This window comes from Poecile atricapillus, chromosome 3 (genome assembly GCF_030490865.1).
Source record: "Poecile atricapillus isolate bPoeAtr1 chromosome 3, bPoeAtr1.hap1, whole genome shotgun sequence".
Lineage (NCBI taxonomy): Eukaryota > Metazoa > Chordata > Aves > Passeriformes > Paridae > Poecile > Poecile atricapillus.
The window spans coordinates 7847110-7860701 of record NC_081251.1 but is presented as its reverse complement, the minus strand read 5'-3'; the positions used below and the strand labels follow the sequence as shown (position 1 = coordinate 7860701).

At 42.5% G+C, this 13592-nt stretch overlaps 1 protein-coding gene across 4 annotated transcripts in view; it reads left to right on the top strand.

Moving 5' to 3' along the window:
* Positions 1–13592, top strand: part of KLHL29 (kelch like family member 29) — a 389363-nt gene that overhangs the window by 330532 nt on the left and 45239 nt on the right. For all 4 annotated transcript variants that reach the window (XM_058835996.1, XM_058835997.1, XM_058835995.1 and 1 more), the window contains 2 exons: positions 2412–2611; positions 9252–9511. In XM_058835996.1, coding sequence (XP_058691979.1) covers positions 2412–2611; positions 9252–9511 — 460 coding nt within the window. The remainder of the gene's footprint in view (positions 1–2411; positions 2612–9251; positions 9512–13592) is intronic.

The window sequence follows — 13592 nt, the reverse complement described above, 5'->3', positions numbered from 1 at the left end:
GGATCGCGCATGGTCCTTCCTGCAGCCATCGCCAGTACGGTTCAATTAGTGGCATTAAATAAATAATTGCTTATGGTAGGGCTTCCCACAGTGCAAAGAGCCCAACTGTGTCATTGATGGGTACCTCCAAACCTCCCTGAAATTTTAGGTGGTGTTTTTATTAACCAGCCCATGTGAAAATGAGCTCGCTGTCAGGTACAAACCACTTCTGGGAGCAGTTCAGCAAGAATTACATTGCTACCAGGAGGTATTTTGACAGCCCAGAGTGCAGTACCAGATGTATGTACAACTGGAGATAAATCAGATATGGGGCATATTATTGGGGTGTGAGTGTGAGAAAGGAAAAATCCCAACACTTTGTGACATCCTTTTGAGGATCTAGGAAATGGCAACTCTTCTGTTTTGCCACCAGAGGATTTCTGCCTCAGAAATTGAATCCATGTACAAGTGTTCAGAAAGAATACTGTGGTGTGATAAAGCATAAGGATTTAGGGAAGCATAGGGAATACCTCTGTGCTTGTAGGGGTACAACAGGTGTCATGGTCAGTATGTGCTCTTACCATCTGCTTGTGGAATAGGGTCTAACCCACCTGTGTTGCCATGTAAAGGGACAGTTCAGTACTTAGAATTTTAAAAATAGCATTTAATTCTTTTGTTTGCTCCTTACTTTCTGTGATCATAGGCAAGTGATTTCGTCTCCTTGTGCCTCAGTTTCCTCCTGTGAATGGGAGTAACCATTGTTCACTACCTTAGAGAAGACTTTGAAATTAGGGACTGCTAGCTGCTCCTCCATTGAAAATGAAACCTCTTTAAAGCTTTGATCCTGTAGAGATTCATATGAATTAAAGCTGTGCCCTTGACTTAACCAGGGCTGGTCAGTGAAGGACCAGTGGAAAAGCATCCACTGCAAATTTTAAGCTTTTCCCCAAATTACTGTAGGTGTTGTTGGGATGGGTGGCTGGGGTGTCATGCAGGAAAACTCTGAACCTCGTATGTTGTTTATTTTTCCTCCGTGATGGTAGTAGAGGTCTGACCATCGCCTTTCTAGGCAGCTGTGCGAACCCAAGAGGTTGGTAGTGCTCGTGGTAGCTTTTGCTGACGCTTCAAGCTGGCGTTGCCTGTGAGTAGTGATGCTGTGGCCAGTCTGTATCTGTCGCGCTGCATCGTGTGCCGGTTTTGTGTCACTTGTGCGATGGCTTTTGCAAGTACTCGAGCAGAACTGGAGCGAGCAGACGTTGACTGTCCAGTGACAAACAAAAAGCTCATGTTTCTTTGAGAAGGTGCTGGATGGTCCTAACCATTAAAAGAGTTTATTTTCTTACTCCAACAGATTTCCCCTACCCTCCTTGATGTTACCAAATTTATCATCACTTTTGTCTTTCAGGTGTAACCTGTCTTTAGTGTTGCAGACACATCAGCCATGCATTAAGAACTGGGCCCTTACTTTAATTCAGTATGACTTTCTTTTTGTCCAATAATTTCACAAGCACTAATGCACACTTCAAATGCAGGAGATACTTTGATCCCCAAATTGTTCAGCACTTCATGCAGGAAAAACCATAGGCCACAGTCATGAAACTCCTAGAGGATGGCTGCTGGCTTCCTGTGGCAGAGCTGGTTGTTGTTTTCCCCCCTCCCTTCTTTGCTCTAACCATTTTGTCTGTCTAGCTTGTCTTGTATTCAGTTTTCAAAGCAATTGCCATGAAGGGCTTCCTTTTTTTAGTGCCTAAAAGGGAACAATAGATTTTTTAGAATAAGCATATATTATATTTTATATGGCCATCTGTAAACCATAGATATCATATTGATCATATCTATAATTTAATATAACATACTGAGAAGTTCAAGCTAAATAGAAACGAGTAATTTTTATTACTATTTTTTATGAAAAGGTCTTTAAATGTATCCTTAAGTGCACATGGCATCTAAAATTATTCTAGTGCTGGATTCTTGAAAAAGTAGATGACCTTTTCTCTTGAAATTGGAGATTGTTTTTTTTCCTTAACAGTTATATTATGCACAGAAGATGAGATGTTAACCAAGGTGTTAAAATGTATTGTTTCCCTTTGAAAGCTAATCCTGTTCCTCATTTTCATTAATGTTGGATCATTCATTTTTCTTTTTCTTTTTTTCCTTTCTTTTCCTTTCCTTTTCTTTTGCAACTGTTTTTGCATGAAAATGCAAAGTAGCAATAAAGATTTTTTGTAAGATTTGCTTTAAGATTCTTCTCTTTCAGATCCAGTTAAAGTTAAGTTCAGTTATTTTAAAATTCATATTCTTCAGTTCCATAAACAAAAATAATGGAGAAATATAATGAGGTGCAAAGCGATTTCCTAGCCCTCACTAATCAAAAAATGCCAATAAAATGGGGATGGTGTAATGTCCATAATTTAATTGTCTGCTGTTACCAGGTCACCACGAGACAGCAGCAGAAGCGGGGAGAAGCTGGAACTGGCCATGTCCAACCTCACTGCAGATGTCCTGGAGTTACTCCTGGAGTTTGTTTATACAGGTTCTTTGATCATAGATTCAGCCAATGCAAAAACACTACTGGAAGCTGCCAGCAAGTTCCAGTTTCATACTTTCTGTAAAGTCTGCGTTTCATTTCTAGGTAAGAATCATTGCATCTAGTGAGGTTTTAAGATCTTGTGTTAAGGTTTATCAACCTGTCTTTGAACAATTCTTAAAAGATAATGAAGAAATCCCAGATGAAATAAAATAAAGTAAAGCATCATTAATTTGGTTTGTGATTTGAATTTCCAATGCTGGCATGATGGCCAGTGGAAAATGGACTAGAGGAGTGTAGCTTGTTGCTTGAGTGGCAACAGCTTTCACATCTTGTATAACTTGTTTTGTTGAATCTTGTTTGATACTTGAAATCTTGATGATGTTTTGTTTCCCAGAGGATGATCTCTGCATAGATACCAGGCTGTAACACACAGGTTGCTTATAACTGTGACAGCATATTTTGGGTTCTATGCCAGGCCAGCTTGATCAAACACCAAAAGAGTTTGGAGGGGGGCTCCAATCGAGGAAGAATTCCTGCAAATCTGCCAAAAAAGTTAAGGACTGCATTGCAATATCTGCAATTTTCTTGCATTTGTGCGAAAGTCCTTCTTTACCTGTCCAGATTCTTTATAATGTTCCACATTGAATGTTCCTGGGGTTTGCTGCTGCATACAGAGCTATGGCCTGATGTCATCACAAAGGTGGGTAGAAGGGAAGGTTGCTGTGCCCACCCCTGGTAGCTGGTGTGCCCTGTGTGTGCAGGGAGCATTTGTCTCAGGCAGAGTCTACAGAGCAACATCTTTGACAGTGCCTCAGTCCATCCCCTTATGGCCACGAGAAATCCATTCTTCCTGCCAGGAGCACCATGTCATCCTGCTCCTTCCATTTTCCCTCTGCTTTCCTGCAGAGAGTATTTCAAAACAGTCCAAGATTTCCAGCTCAGCTAAGCTTTACTGGCCTGAACAGGAAACAGACAGACCTGGCATGGCAAAAGAGGAGACACAACTGGAGCTCAACTGAAACATGGTGGTTCAAATTCCTGCCGGTACCAACAAGCCACTGCTTCACTGTCATAGCTGTAATACCAGTTTATAAGACAGTAATAATTAAAAAATTAACACAAATTTCTTAATACCAAAAAATGAATCTTGATGTTATATAATGTACTTCCCAGGTATAAGTACCAGACAACCTTTTTTTGATATCTGATTTCTGCTTGGGCTTCCTCAACTCCCATCTTGGTGTGGGAGGCATCATTCTCTCTGAAGCCCAAATAAATTGTAGGCTTTCCCGGGGCAGTTCTCACTTAAAATTGACATCTACTGTTGCAGAACATGGAAGATAAGAGTTTAGAAAATGTTGCACTCAAAAAACAAGAACAAAAACTCCTCAAATGAGTCTAGTTTACTACTGTGTTAATTTCCACTGATAAGCCAGCCTGCTGGCAAGGTGAGTGGTGTGACTAGGCTGGTACAATGCAGGCATCAGTAAAGAATCTCTGGCATTGTATTCTCCTTTCCAACTTTTTATATGCCCCTTATTTCAAAGTCTGTTCTTGAATGGGGGGGGGTAGTGGTGATGTGAAATTTATGCTTTGCTATCCCACCATGTAGACTGTGCAATTTGAATGAGGCTCTGGCTCTGGCATTGTTTGCTCCCAGCTTCCCTTCACCAGCTTTTTACCATGATTAGATCTTACAGCCTTTCCAGAAATTCAGGATGTTTTTAAGGTCTGATACCAGTGAAGATTCAGCCACAAAACCAAAATACATTTATTTCACTGAATCACTGTGAGAGTTCTCTTTTCTGATAGTTAATATTTTAATTCAGTGAACCATGTTATGGTGTGAAATAGTAGAGTTGGTTATAAGTTCAGTGATATATGGAGAGTCATTGGAACTTTGTATTCTCATTTGGAGAATTCATGGAGTGTAATTGCTTATTTTTATTTATAGCTGTGACTCGATTGCGCTACAGAGACAGCACAGCATTTGCCATCTGAAAAGTTTAGGGAAAAGCATTTTGTCTTCTCTGTGGCTGTTTTTATCTTTCACCTCAGCCACCTCTGCTCTATACAAAGCAAAAAATGTGGTAAAAATCAGGGTGTTTTTTTTCCTGCAGGGCTCCTGTAGGGTTGACCCTACACAGTATAAACAGTGAATCTTTCCCATAAGTGGCCTTGTCTAAATAGGGAAAGAAGGGAAATTCAAAGAAGTAAAAGCCCCAGATGATTAAGTCTGTTCAGCATAGCACAGCACAATCTCAAAGGAAGTTCAGGTGATCCTTTTTCAGCCATGAAGATCCAGGTGGACCCTGGATTGGTGATGTCCAAGCAGCTTTTGTGTCTCTGTCCTGGGCTTCTCAGCAGCCTTGGGCAAAGGCACCCCAAATTATCTTGCACTTTCTGGTGAAAAGATGTGGCAAAAACGTGCCAGGAAAGTAGTTTCATTTCAGTGGGAGATTTCTTAACTGGCTTCCCTGGGATAATTTACAGCCATGTTCTCTCTCTTTCCCACATGCTGTCTCCTCGGCTTTTGTCTAGACCATGAGGAACGAGAACAGTTCTGTGCTGACTGATGCAGAGATGGTGACAGGTTCATGCAGGCACCATATGATAACTGGGCAAATGTTTGCAAAATGGTCAGGATATTATAAGTGTTTCCTCCACCCATATGGCTGAAGACTTTAGCCTTTTTTTTTTTTTTTTTAATTTTTATTTGTATTTTTGTATTTGTTTTACACTATCATCACAGTCATGGCTTGAGTTGAGTTTCAGGTGATTCACAAATATCACAGTTTTGGTTCATGGTGCATGGACACCCATCACAGGAGGGATCACATTCTGAGCTTGTACTTCAGCCTGCTGCTGATAAAATGAAAGTATTCATCCTTAAGCCTAAAGAAGGTGGTGGAACCTGGTAGTTTCATGGATCAGAATAGGAAAGAGCTGGAGTTCTGAATTTTCTTAGTCTTCTGAGCAAAGAGCACAAAATCAATGTTCGGGAAGAGTATTAGAGGGAGCAGTGGGAAAAACTGAACAATGGACTAGTCATGAGACCTGCATTCCTCAAGCACCTGAAAAAAGGCCTTTATGGCCCTTATGAATTCAAGAGAAAGTATTATGGGAAATCTTTTTGTTCATCCAAAGTGGAGAATTTTGATCCAGCTGGAGAGCTGCACTGCCCAACCCTGGAGAAACTGTAATATATACACTTCATATAAACTATGTATAAACTTAGACTATATCTGGAGATAGGAGAAAGGAAGACTCTGAAAGGGAAGGGAAATCTTTTGGACAATTCGTTAGACAATGAAGGTATCTAAAAGTCCTCCATCTATCTCCTATCTTCACATGCTTTTTGACACTAGTAGGAATACCTGAGGAATAAGTTTCCCATCAGAATGTACACAGGGTATCACAAGGAAGTACACATTTTGTGCTATTTTTAGTGATATCCAAATCATCATTTAGAAAGCATCTAAGTGAAAATACAGTGCTTAATGCACACAAGAGGGGTTTCACTACCACCACTGAGCTTCTACTGTACTATTATCACAATCTCAGGAGTAATCCTTCCTGCATACCATTTGTCTCTGGTGTTATCCCAAGTCTCCCCACTCCCAGAAGTGCAGTTGGAGCAGTCTGCCTGGCTGATTGTCTTCTGATGATGCTGCACAGGATCCCATTCCAAAGTCACATCTAACGCAGTGGAAAATACCAGCTGCTGATCTACATTACTATGACACATGGAGCAACAAATATGCTCTCTAGCACCCTCTCAAACCAGTGGGATCCTACTGGATTGCATCTGATATCCCCAAAGTCCACTCATGAGTCTGTTTTAGACTATCCTTGAGCATTGGGAGTAGTTTAGCAGTCAGCACTTGTGTTCTGAATGGACACAAGGTGAAACTTCACAAAAATGTGTAGTTACAAGCCCAGTGTCACTGTGGCAAAACAGCAATTATTGTAAACATGCCAGTGTCCAAAGGAACACAGCTCAGGAGCAGACAGAGCAGAACTGGTCCTTAGCTTTGTCTTTGTCATGCAAGCCTTGACAAGTACACCTGGATTGTAGTCATTTGGGATGAGCTATATTATATAGAAGAAGTCTAAGTAGTAATGTCTCTTTATAATCTCTTTATAGTCAGCAAACAGTAGCAGGCATTGGTAAGGCAGGGTTCTGCTCATTCTGGAGCTGTCATCCAAAATATTGCCAGATTAATCCAGAATACTGCCAGATTGCTATTTGTAATTGCTTGTTTATGGGTGTGCAGGGATATTAATGTGAATGCAGAGTTGCACCACAGACAGCTGAAGTCAAGAGACAACCAGTCTTGTTTCCATATTTTGAGTCAGCTGTAAAATGGGGGAATGAGGTGGTGTCTTTATGTTCATAGGATAGATTTGCCGTATCTCCTACAGCTGTTGTCCCAAGGTCTGTCTTGCTCACCAGCATTGAATCCCTCTAGTTCACATTCCAATCCTTATCTTAAACAGATGTTGCTGTGCCCACCTTGCTGTGGTGCTCATCACATAGAAGTGAAGTGCAGAGAAATGTGTCACCAGCCTCCTAATCCCACATCTCCCTGGGACCTCTCTCCTCAGGGGCTCACAGTAGTTCCAGGACATCACTGGATTCTGCTACCAAGGGGTTTCTCAGGGAACAGGAGGGGGTAAATCTCCAAGGACCAACATGGACCTGCTTGGACCAGTGTACCAGGCTGCATCAGTCACCATCAGTTAGAGCTAGAGAAGCCTGTCCAAATCAAGAAATCAGTTATGAGCAGTGTTTTCTCTGCCCCACATCAGAGGCTCAGCTGGAAATCGTATGGGGCTCTCTCCTGATAGAGGCCCCGTCCTCTGAAGAGAAAGACTCTTGAAAGTCTTTACCATCATGTGCTGCTTAATGAGTCAAAATTGATTATTCCCTTCATTATTAACCCTGTGAGGATAAGGTAGAACAGTGGCAGATTGGCCTTTGACTTGAAACTTTGCCAAGAAATTTATAAGAATTTTGGGCTCTGTTAGATGATTACCCCAGGCCATATGTACACCATGAAACTGTGCCAGCAGACAGAAGCAAGGAACCTGGAAGAGGTTTTTGGTCTTTTGGGGTTTTTTGTAGTTTGTTTTGTTTGTTTGAGGGTTTTGTGTGTGTGTGTGTGTGTGTGTGTGTGTGTATTTTTCTGTTTGTTTGTTTGTTTTGGTTTTGGTTTTGTAAGGGTTTTTGTGGTTTGTTTTGTGCTTTGCTTTTGTTTTTTAAGAAAAAAAAAATCAGTAGCTTTGCACTTCATAACTATCAGCTTACAACCCATCTCTGGGCAGTCTTTGAGTGACAAAATCTACTGACAGCAAACAGTGCCACTACTGCAGTCAGCTTGAGGAAAGGGATTCCTTGGAATCAGTACAATCAACTGATGCAAAATGAGATAACCTAGTTTTGAGACTGCTGGATCTGTAAAAGCAAATAAAAGAGTTGGGAGGGGAAGAAAGCAAAACAAACCCACAAAACTCCTAGTCTCATGTCAGGTTAAAAAAAGAGAGAAAAAGGTGGTTCATAATCCCATTTTATTAAAAAGCCGCATATAGATAGTGTGCAGGTTTTCAATCTGATGAAGGCAGAAGCTGGATGTAGAGAAGAATCCCTGAGCATTTCCAGCAGAAGCAATCTGATGAGAGTTTTGTTTGAAGAGATATGGGGCTATTGCACATTCCTGTCCAGTGCTCTGTCATAGTGCACTAGGATATGACACTGCCAAATGTGACAGACTTCTCTGACAGGAGCCTGCCACTGGTACCGATGCCTTTGTGATCTATTGCAGTCTTGCTCTTGCTACTTTTTTTTCTTATTTAGTCCTATATACTAGAAGAATATATTCTTTTTATTAGTAGTAGCTTGGTTAACAAAAGCTGTGAAGAATCTGAGAATTCCTCTTATAAATGTCTAAAATTAGTGGGTTTTTCTTCAAAATAGCTGGAAAGGAAAAAAAGTACAGTCAAATGTATGGTGTAGCACACTTCTAACACAAAGCTACACACTGTGCTGCTGCTTCTGTTTGCTGGGAAGGAGATAATGCTGTCTCCTCTGTGCATGATTTTCTTTGAAACTCACTACACAACGTTTAACAGAAGGCGTTAGTATAATCTGTGTTTTGCATAAGGGATGTCATCACATTCAGCAGCAACAAAGTTCCTTTGAAAAAAAAAAGAGGGGGGAGGATTTTTTTTATTTTTTTATTTGAAGTAGCTTAGTAGCTGAACAGGGCAAAAATTATCATAAAGTGACTGCAGCATTCTCAGAAACGTCCTTAGTGCTGTTTGCATTTATTCTTAAGTGTCTGCACTGGCGTTTACATCTTTGCTGTTCCTTAAAGCAACATTGTAGGCGGTAGGAACAGCAGCAGTCTCTTGGCTGGGTTCCCATCCCTTGGGAGGCCCCAGATACTGTTATGTCAGTAGGTTTCCCCCGTGCTTCCTGAAGGCTTATACAAAAAGCAAACTCAGAAAGTGCATTTCTCTCCCCATTTCCAACTCACTTGTTAGGCAGACTCTGAGTTTTGTACTTTAAACCTCAATTCCAAATTAACCCAGGCTGCTGCTTCTAGTTAACTCCCTGAAATTAATTAGGGTTGGAAGTTTGTCTATGACACTTATTTTTCTCATGATCTTTGAACAAATGTGAATCTTGCTTTTAATAATTCTCAATTGCCTTTTTTGTTCATTTTTTTCCCCTTTTTAGAAAAACAGCTGACTGCTAGCAACTGCTTAGGAATATTAGCCATGGCTGAAGCCATGCAGTGCACTGAACTATACAACATGGCCAAAGCTTATGCCCTGCAAATTTTCCCAGAGGTGGCGAACCAAGAAGAGATCCTTAATATCTCAAAAGATGACTTCATTTCCTACATGTCCAATGACAGCCTGAACACCAAAGCAGAGGAGCTGGTGTATGAAACAGTGATAAAGTGGATTAAGAAGGATGCTGCAATCAGAGCTCAGGTAAAAATAATCTCAGCAGCTTCACTGTGCTCCATTCCCGTGAATGACTCTTTTAGAATAGAAACCATCTCCATGCAATTTAAGCATATGGGTGTGTGAGAGATGGGATGGGCAGTTCAGACAAAAAAAAAAAGACAAAGGGAATGCAGGCTATGCACAAAATGTATGTAATTTCAAAATCTGATCCTTACATCTGATCATTTAGAATGAAAATCTCATTTGTAACACGCATGGTACAAAGATGGGGCTTCCAGTTGTTGACTGTAGACTCAGTCAGAGATAAATTGAGAAGAATTACAGCTTTGTGAGACGCTGCTTTAAGGGGATCCATTTCAGTAACAGCGGGAAATAAAAAATCTTTCAGAAAATCTGTATTTCTTTTGATGCCACATACTGAATGAATATAACTCCAGTTCATAAAATAAAGATTCTGTATCTTTATTGGCTGCTTAGATAATCCCTGGGTTTTATGTATTTGTTAGAGTTAGCCTTTCCTCAGCCATATGAGTTATGCTGCCTGCTCTTGTCTAAAGAAACTGAGCCTGTAATTTTGCCTGGCACCGTCTCAAGATAATGCTAGAAGCAGTGACTAGAGGCTGGTGATTGTCCGTGGGACCAAAAGTCATCCCTGGTGATATCTAAAAACCTTCTACTTGCCTTGACTCAGTTCTGTGGTCTGAACCCCAAACCTCTCCATTTGCAGGCCAGTTCTCTGCACAGACTCCATAAGGGGAAGATTATTTTCCCCTTCTTTGGGGACCAGAGTTGTTCCTGTCACAGTTTTGGCTGTTTGAAGGTGCACAGTTGCTCATGGACCACACTGTATCTCAGGGAGGCACTTGGTCTTGTTGCTGATGCTGTCCCACATCATGACCCTCTTGACTGAAATGTGAATTCCAGCACCTAAACATGCAGTTGGATGTTAAATGTGTCTTTGGATGTGATCCAGAGCAGCTGCACATCCACAGCTCCCCCCTAAAGTGGGAGAAATAGAAATTCCTGCTCTCCCCAGGCTGCTGGATAAGGGCATTAAGGACAGTGGGGTACTGCATGCCAGGCCAAGCCTTGCTGCCTGTGGTGTTTTACCAGCTGAGCTCCTGGTCCCTGCCAGAGCCTGCAGCCCCCAGGGCCTCCCTCCTGCCCTGTGTGCCCAGGAGCTGTGGCTCAGCAGGACAGTCCTGTGCTGGGGACATGCCCCACACTCTGACCACCTCCTTCATGTGCCAGCAGAGCCATTCAGCATTGCCCAACATTATTACTGCCTAAAACATTCACACAGTATCATGGATTTACTGAAATGCATGTCTTTTTGGCTCTTGCTGGCCTTGAAAAACACACTGTGTCACTGAGTGCTTCACTGAGTGCTTCCCTGAGTGCTTGAAGTTTGATGGCTCTGTGCCACTCTGAACTGAAGGTGACCTCAGGGACTATTCCCAGGTGCCAGAGTTTGGGAGCCCTGCAGCAGGAGCCTGTTTGCCTGGTGCCAGCAGAAGGTGTCACTCACCAGACAGTCTGGGTTATGTTCTTAAAATTGTGGTTTTAAATATTTCCTTCTGCATCCTGCTGAGGCAATGTTGGGAATTTGTTTTTTTAAGTGGTGGCTTTTCTTGATGCCACCACCGCCACCCCCTCCTCTCTTCCTTTCGTGTTGCAGTTGAGTTGTTTTTCTGGGGTATTTCTATTCCCAAGTTTCCTTCCCCTCTGTCCTGGTTCTGCAGTGCTTTTGTATTTTATGATGGCAGTTTTATTTGCTTCTCCAAATTTCTCTGTGGTGCTTTGGTTTCATGCATTACTTTACAGGAGCTTTTAATTTTTAATTTGTGTTTATCCAGAGATAAGGGTTTTCAATAAATTACTATTAAAGATACCAAGAAGAAACTATTTTCCTGCCCAATCCTACCACTAAGCTAGTTTATTTAAATAGTAGCTCTCACTTTTCTTAGTACTCTGTGCACTGCTTGATCTATTATAAAGCTCTTAGTTAAATAGGTACTTATTTTTTAAAAGCAAGAGTTCACACTTACCATGAAAAGTACCATCTTTACAATAATGACTTCTGCATTTTCAGAGCCTGGGAACAAATAGCTTCCATAGTGGATAGGAAGGAAGACAGATGAAAATAATATTTTTTCTAATGAAGATGATGATGAATAAAAGTCTGTCCATGGTGTGCAGCATGACCCATCATGCCAAGAAGTGCCCAAGCTCCTGTGAGATGCACAGGCTGCTCAGAGCTTTGGAGAACTGGGCAACTGTGGCAATATTGAACACAGGATGAACCTTCCTGCAGGAGCTGTGCATGGATATTTTTATTTTATTCACAGTTTGGAGATAGATTCTTTGAGCTGCCTTTAGAGTCTTTGGGGTGGAGGACACCAGGACTGTTGGGGAGTCTTGGGAGAGTTGATGGATGCCATGAATTGCAGCAGTCCCAAGACATAACTCCAGCTCTACTGCACTCCTCAGGTGACCCTGTCTGGTTTTATTTCTCCCTCCCAGAAGTAGTGCTGGCAGTTAAATCCTTCAGGGCATGGATTTACAGAGCCCCTTTCTTCATAGTCTCCCCATCTCCCTTTACCTTGACAGTCCAGGCTCTATTGTCACGTTTTTATTTTCAATAGCTCCAATGGCAGGTAACTAAAATGCCTCTTTGGCAGCTTTTTGCAAGTGCTGCATTGGTGATTCTCACAAACGTGGAGGTCTGGCACAAACAGGGAGAGGGCTGTGCTCTTCACCTCACCTGTATGTCCATCTTCCCTGGCAGTCCTGGCAGGGGCTCTCTCAGCAGAGACATCCCCACAGAGGAGCTTCTCTCTGAACCAGCACCCTCTGCCCCCAGGGCAGCTGCAGCCCTCCAGAACTCCTTGTGCTGTAATGGCTTTGTGTCACTCTGCAGTGCCTGGGGACGGTAAATCTCACCACTTGTGTTCCCCCACTGCAGCCTCATGCCGTGCTCTTACAACAACTTATCCATCACTGCCTCCCCTCCTGCCCGATCCCCTGCTGAAAGCCTCTGGGAAGGAGATTTTCAACGGAGCCTCCTGTTCTCCTGGAAGGATGTTGTTTGCTGTCTACCTGCTCTCCTCTGCCATTCTAAAAGCTTTTCTTCAGATGTCTGACTGTTTCTGCACTTGTTAATTCTTTCCTACCAGGCTGGAGGGCAGTGACAGGGAAGGAAGCAGGATTTTCTTGGAAGGCAAGTGGAAAAGATGCGCTCTGGCTAATGTTTAATTGTGCACATTGTGCTCATATGAACAGTGCTCATAAAAGTGCTCTGTGGCATTACAAAGGACAGCACCTGAGCCCTGTTACAAAGAGAGAACAGCAGTGCTTTAAGGATTGCTGGTCATCTGCATAAGACAAAGAGGCAGTTCAGAGAGTGACATGTTAAACCAGGATTTGGTAAATAATTGTATTCCCCTAGTGTGTTGGAACAGTGCCCCAGCTCATATGGTAACGTTTATGAAGCTGGTTTAGTGCTGCTGGTAGTGCAGTTTAAAACTGGTCTGGCCAGAAAAAACAGCCTGTGAGGTGAGGTCAGGACTAGTAGGTAATTTCCTGTGGACACAGAGCACTGGTTGCAGGAGTCCTTCTGATTACTGTCACGGAGTGCAGAGCCTGCATCTGACTGACACATCTGGGAAAGCTGAATCTACTCCTTTTTCCTATTTATTTCTCTTCCTGACTGATGGATGAGATTGTAGGGTGTATCCTAACAGTAATCCCCCTGATAAGCTTATTAGAACTCCAGCGAATTCATGCAAAAAAAATATTGCATAATGGAGGCTTTGCTGTCTGAGACCAGCACGGTCTGAGCTGCCTGGACGAGGAAAGATTTCTGCCAGGCCCCACACAGTCTTCACCTGACCCCATCCCCCTGCTGTCTGCATGGCCTTGGACAGGTTGTTTCACCTCTTTGCCCCCATTTCTTACCCTATAAGCTGGAGGGAAGTGATGCCTCCCATGGGGGCTGTTGGGAGGATTCAGTGGATAATGAGCCACACTGTCCACAGTACTGACGACTGCCAAAGCTGCTCAGAGCTGCAGTCATGCCCAGCATCCACATGGGATGGGAAAGATG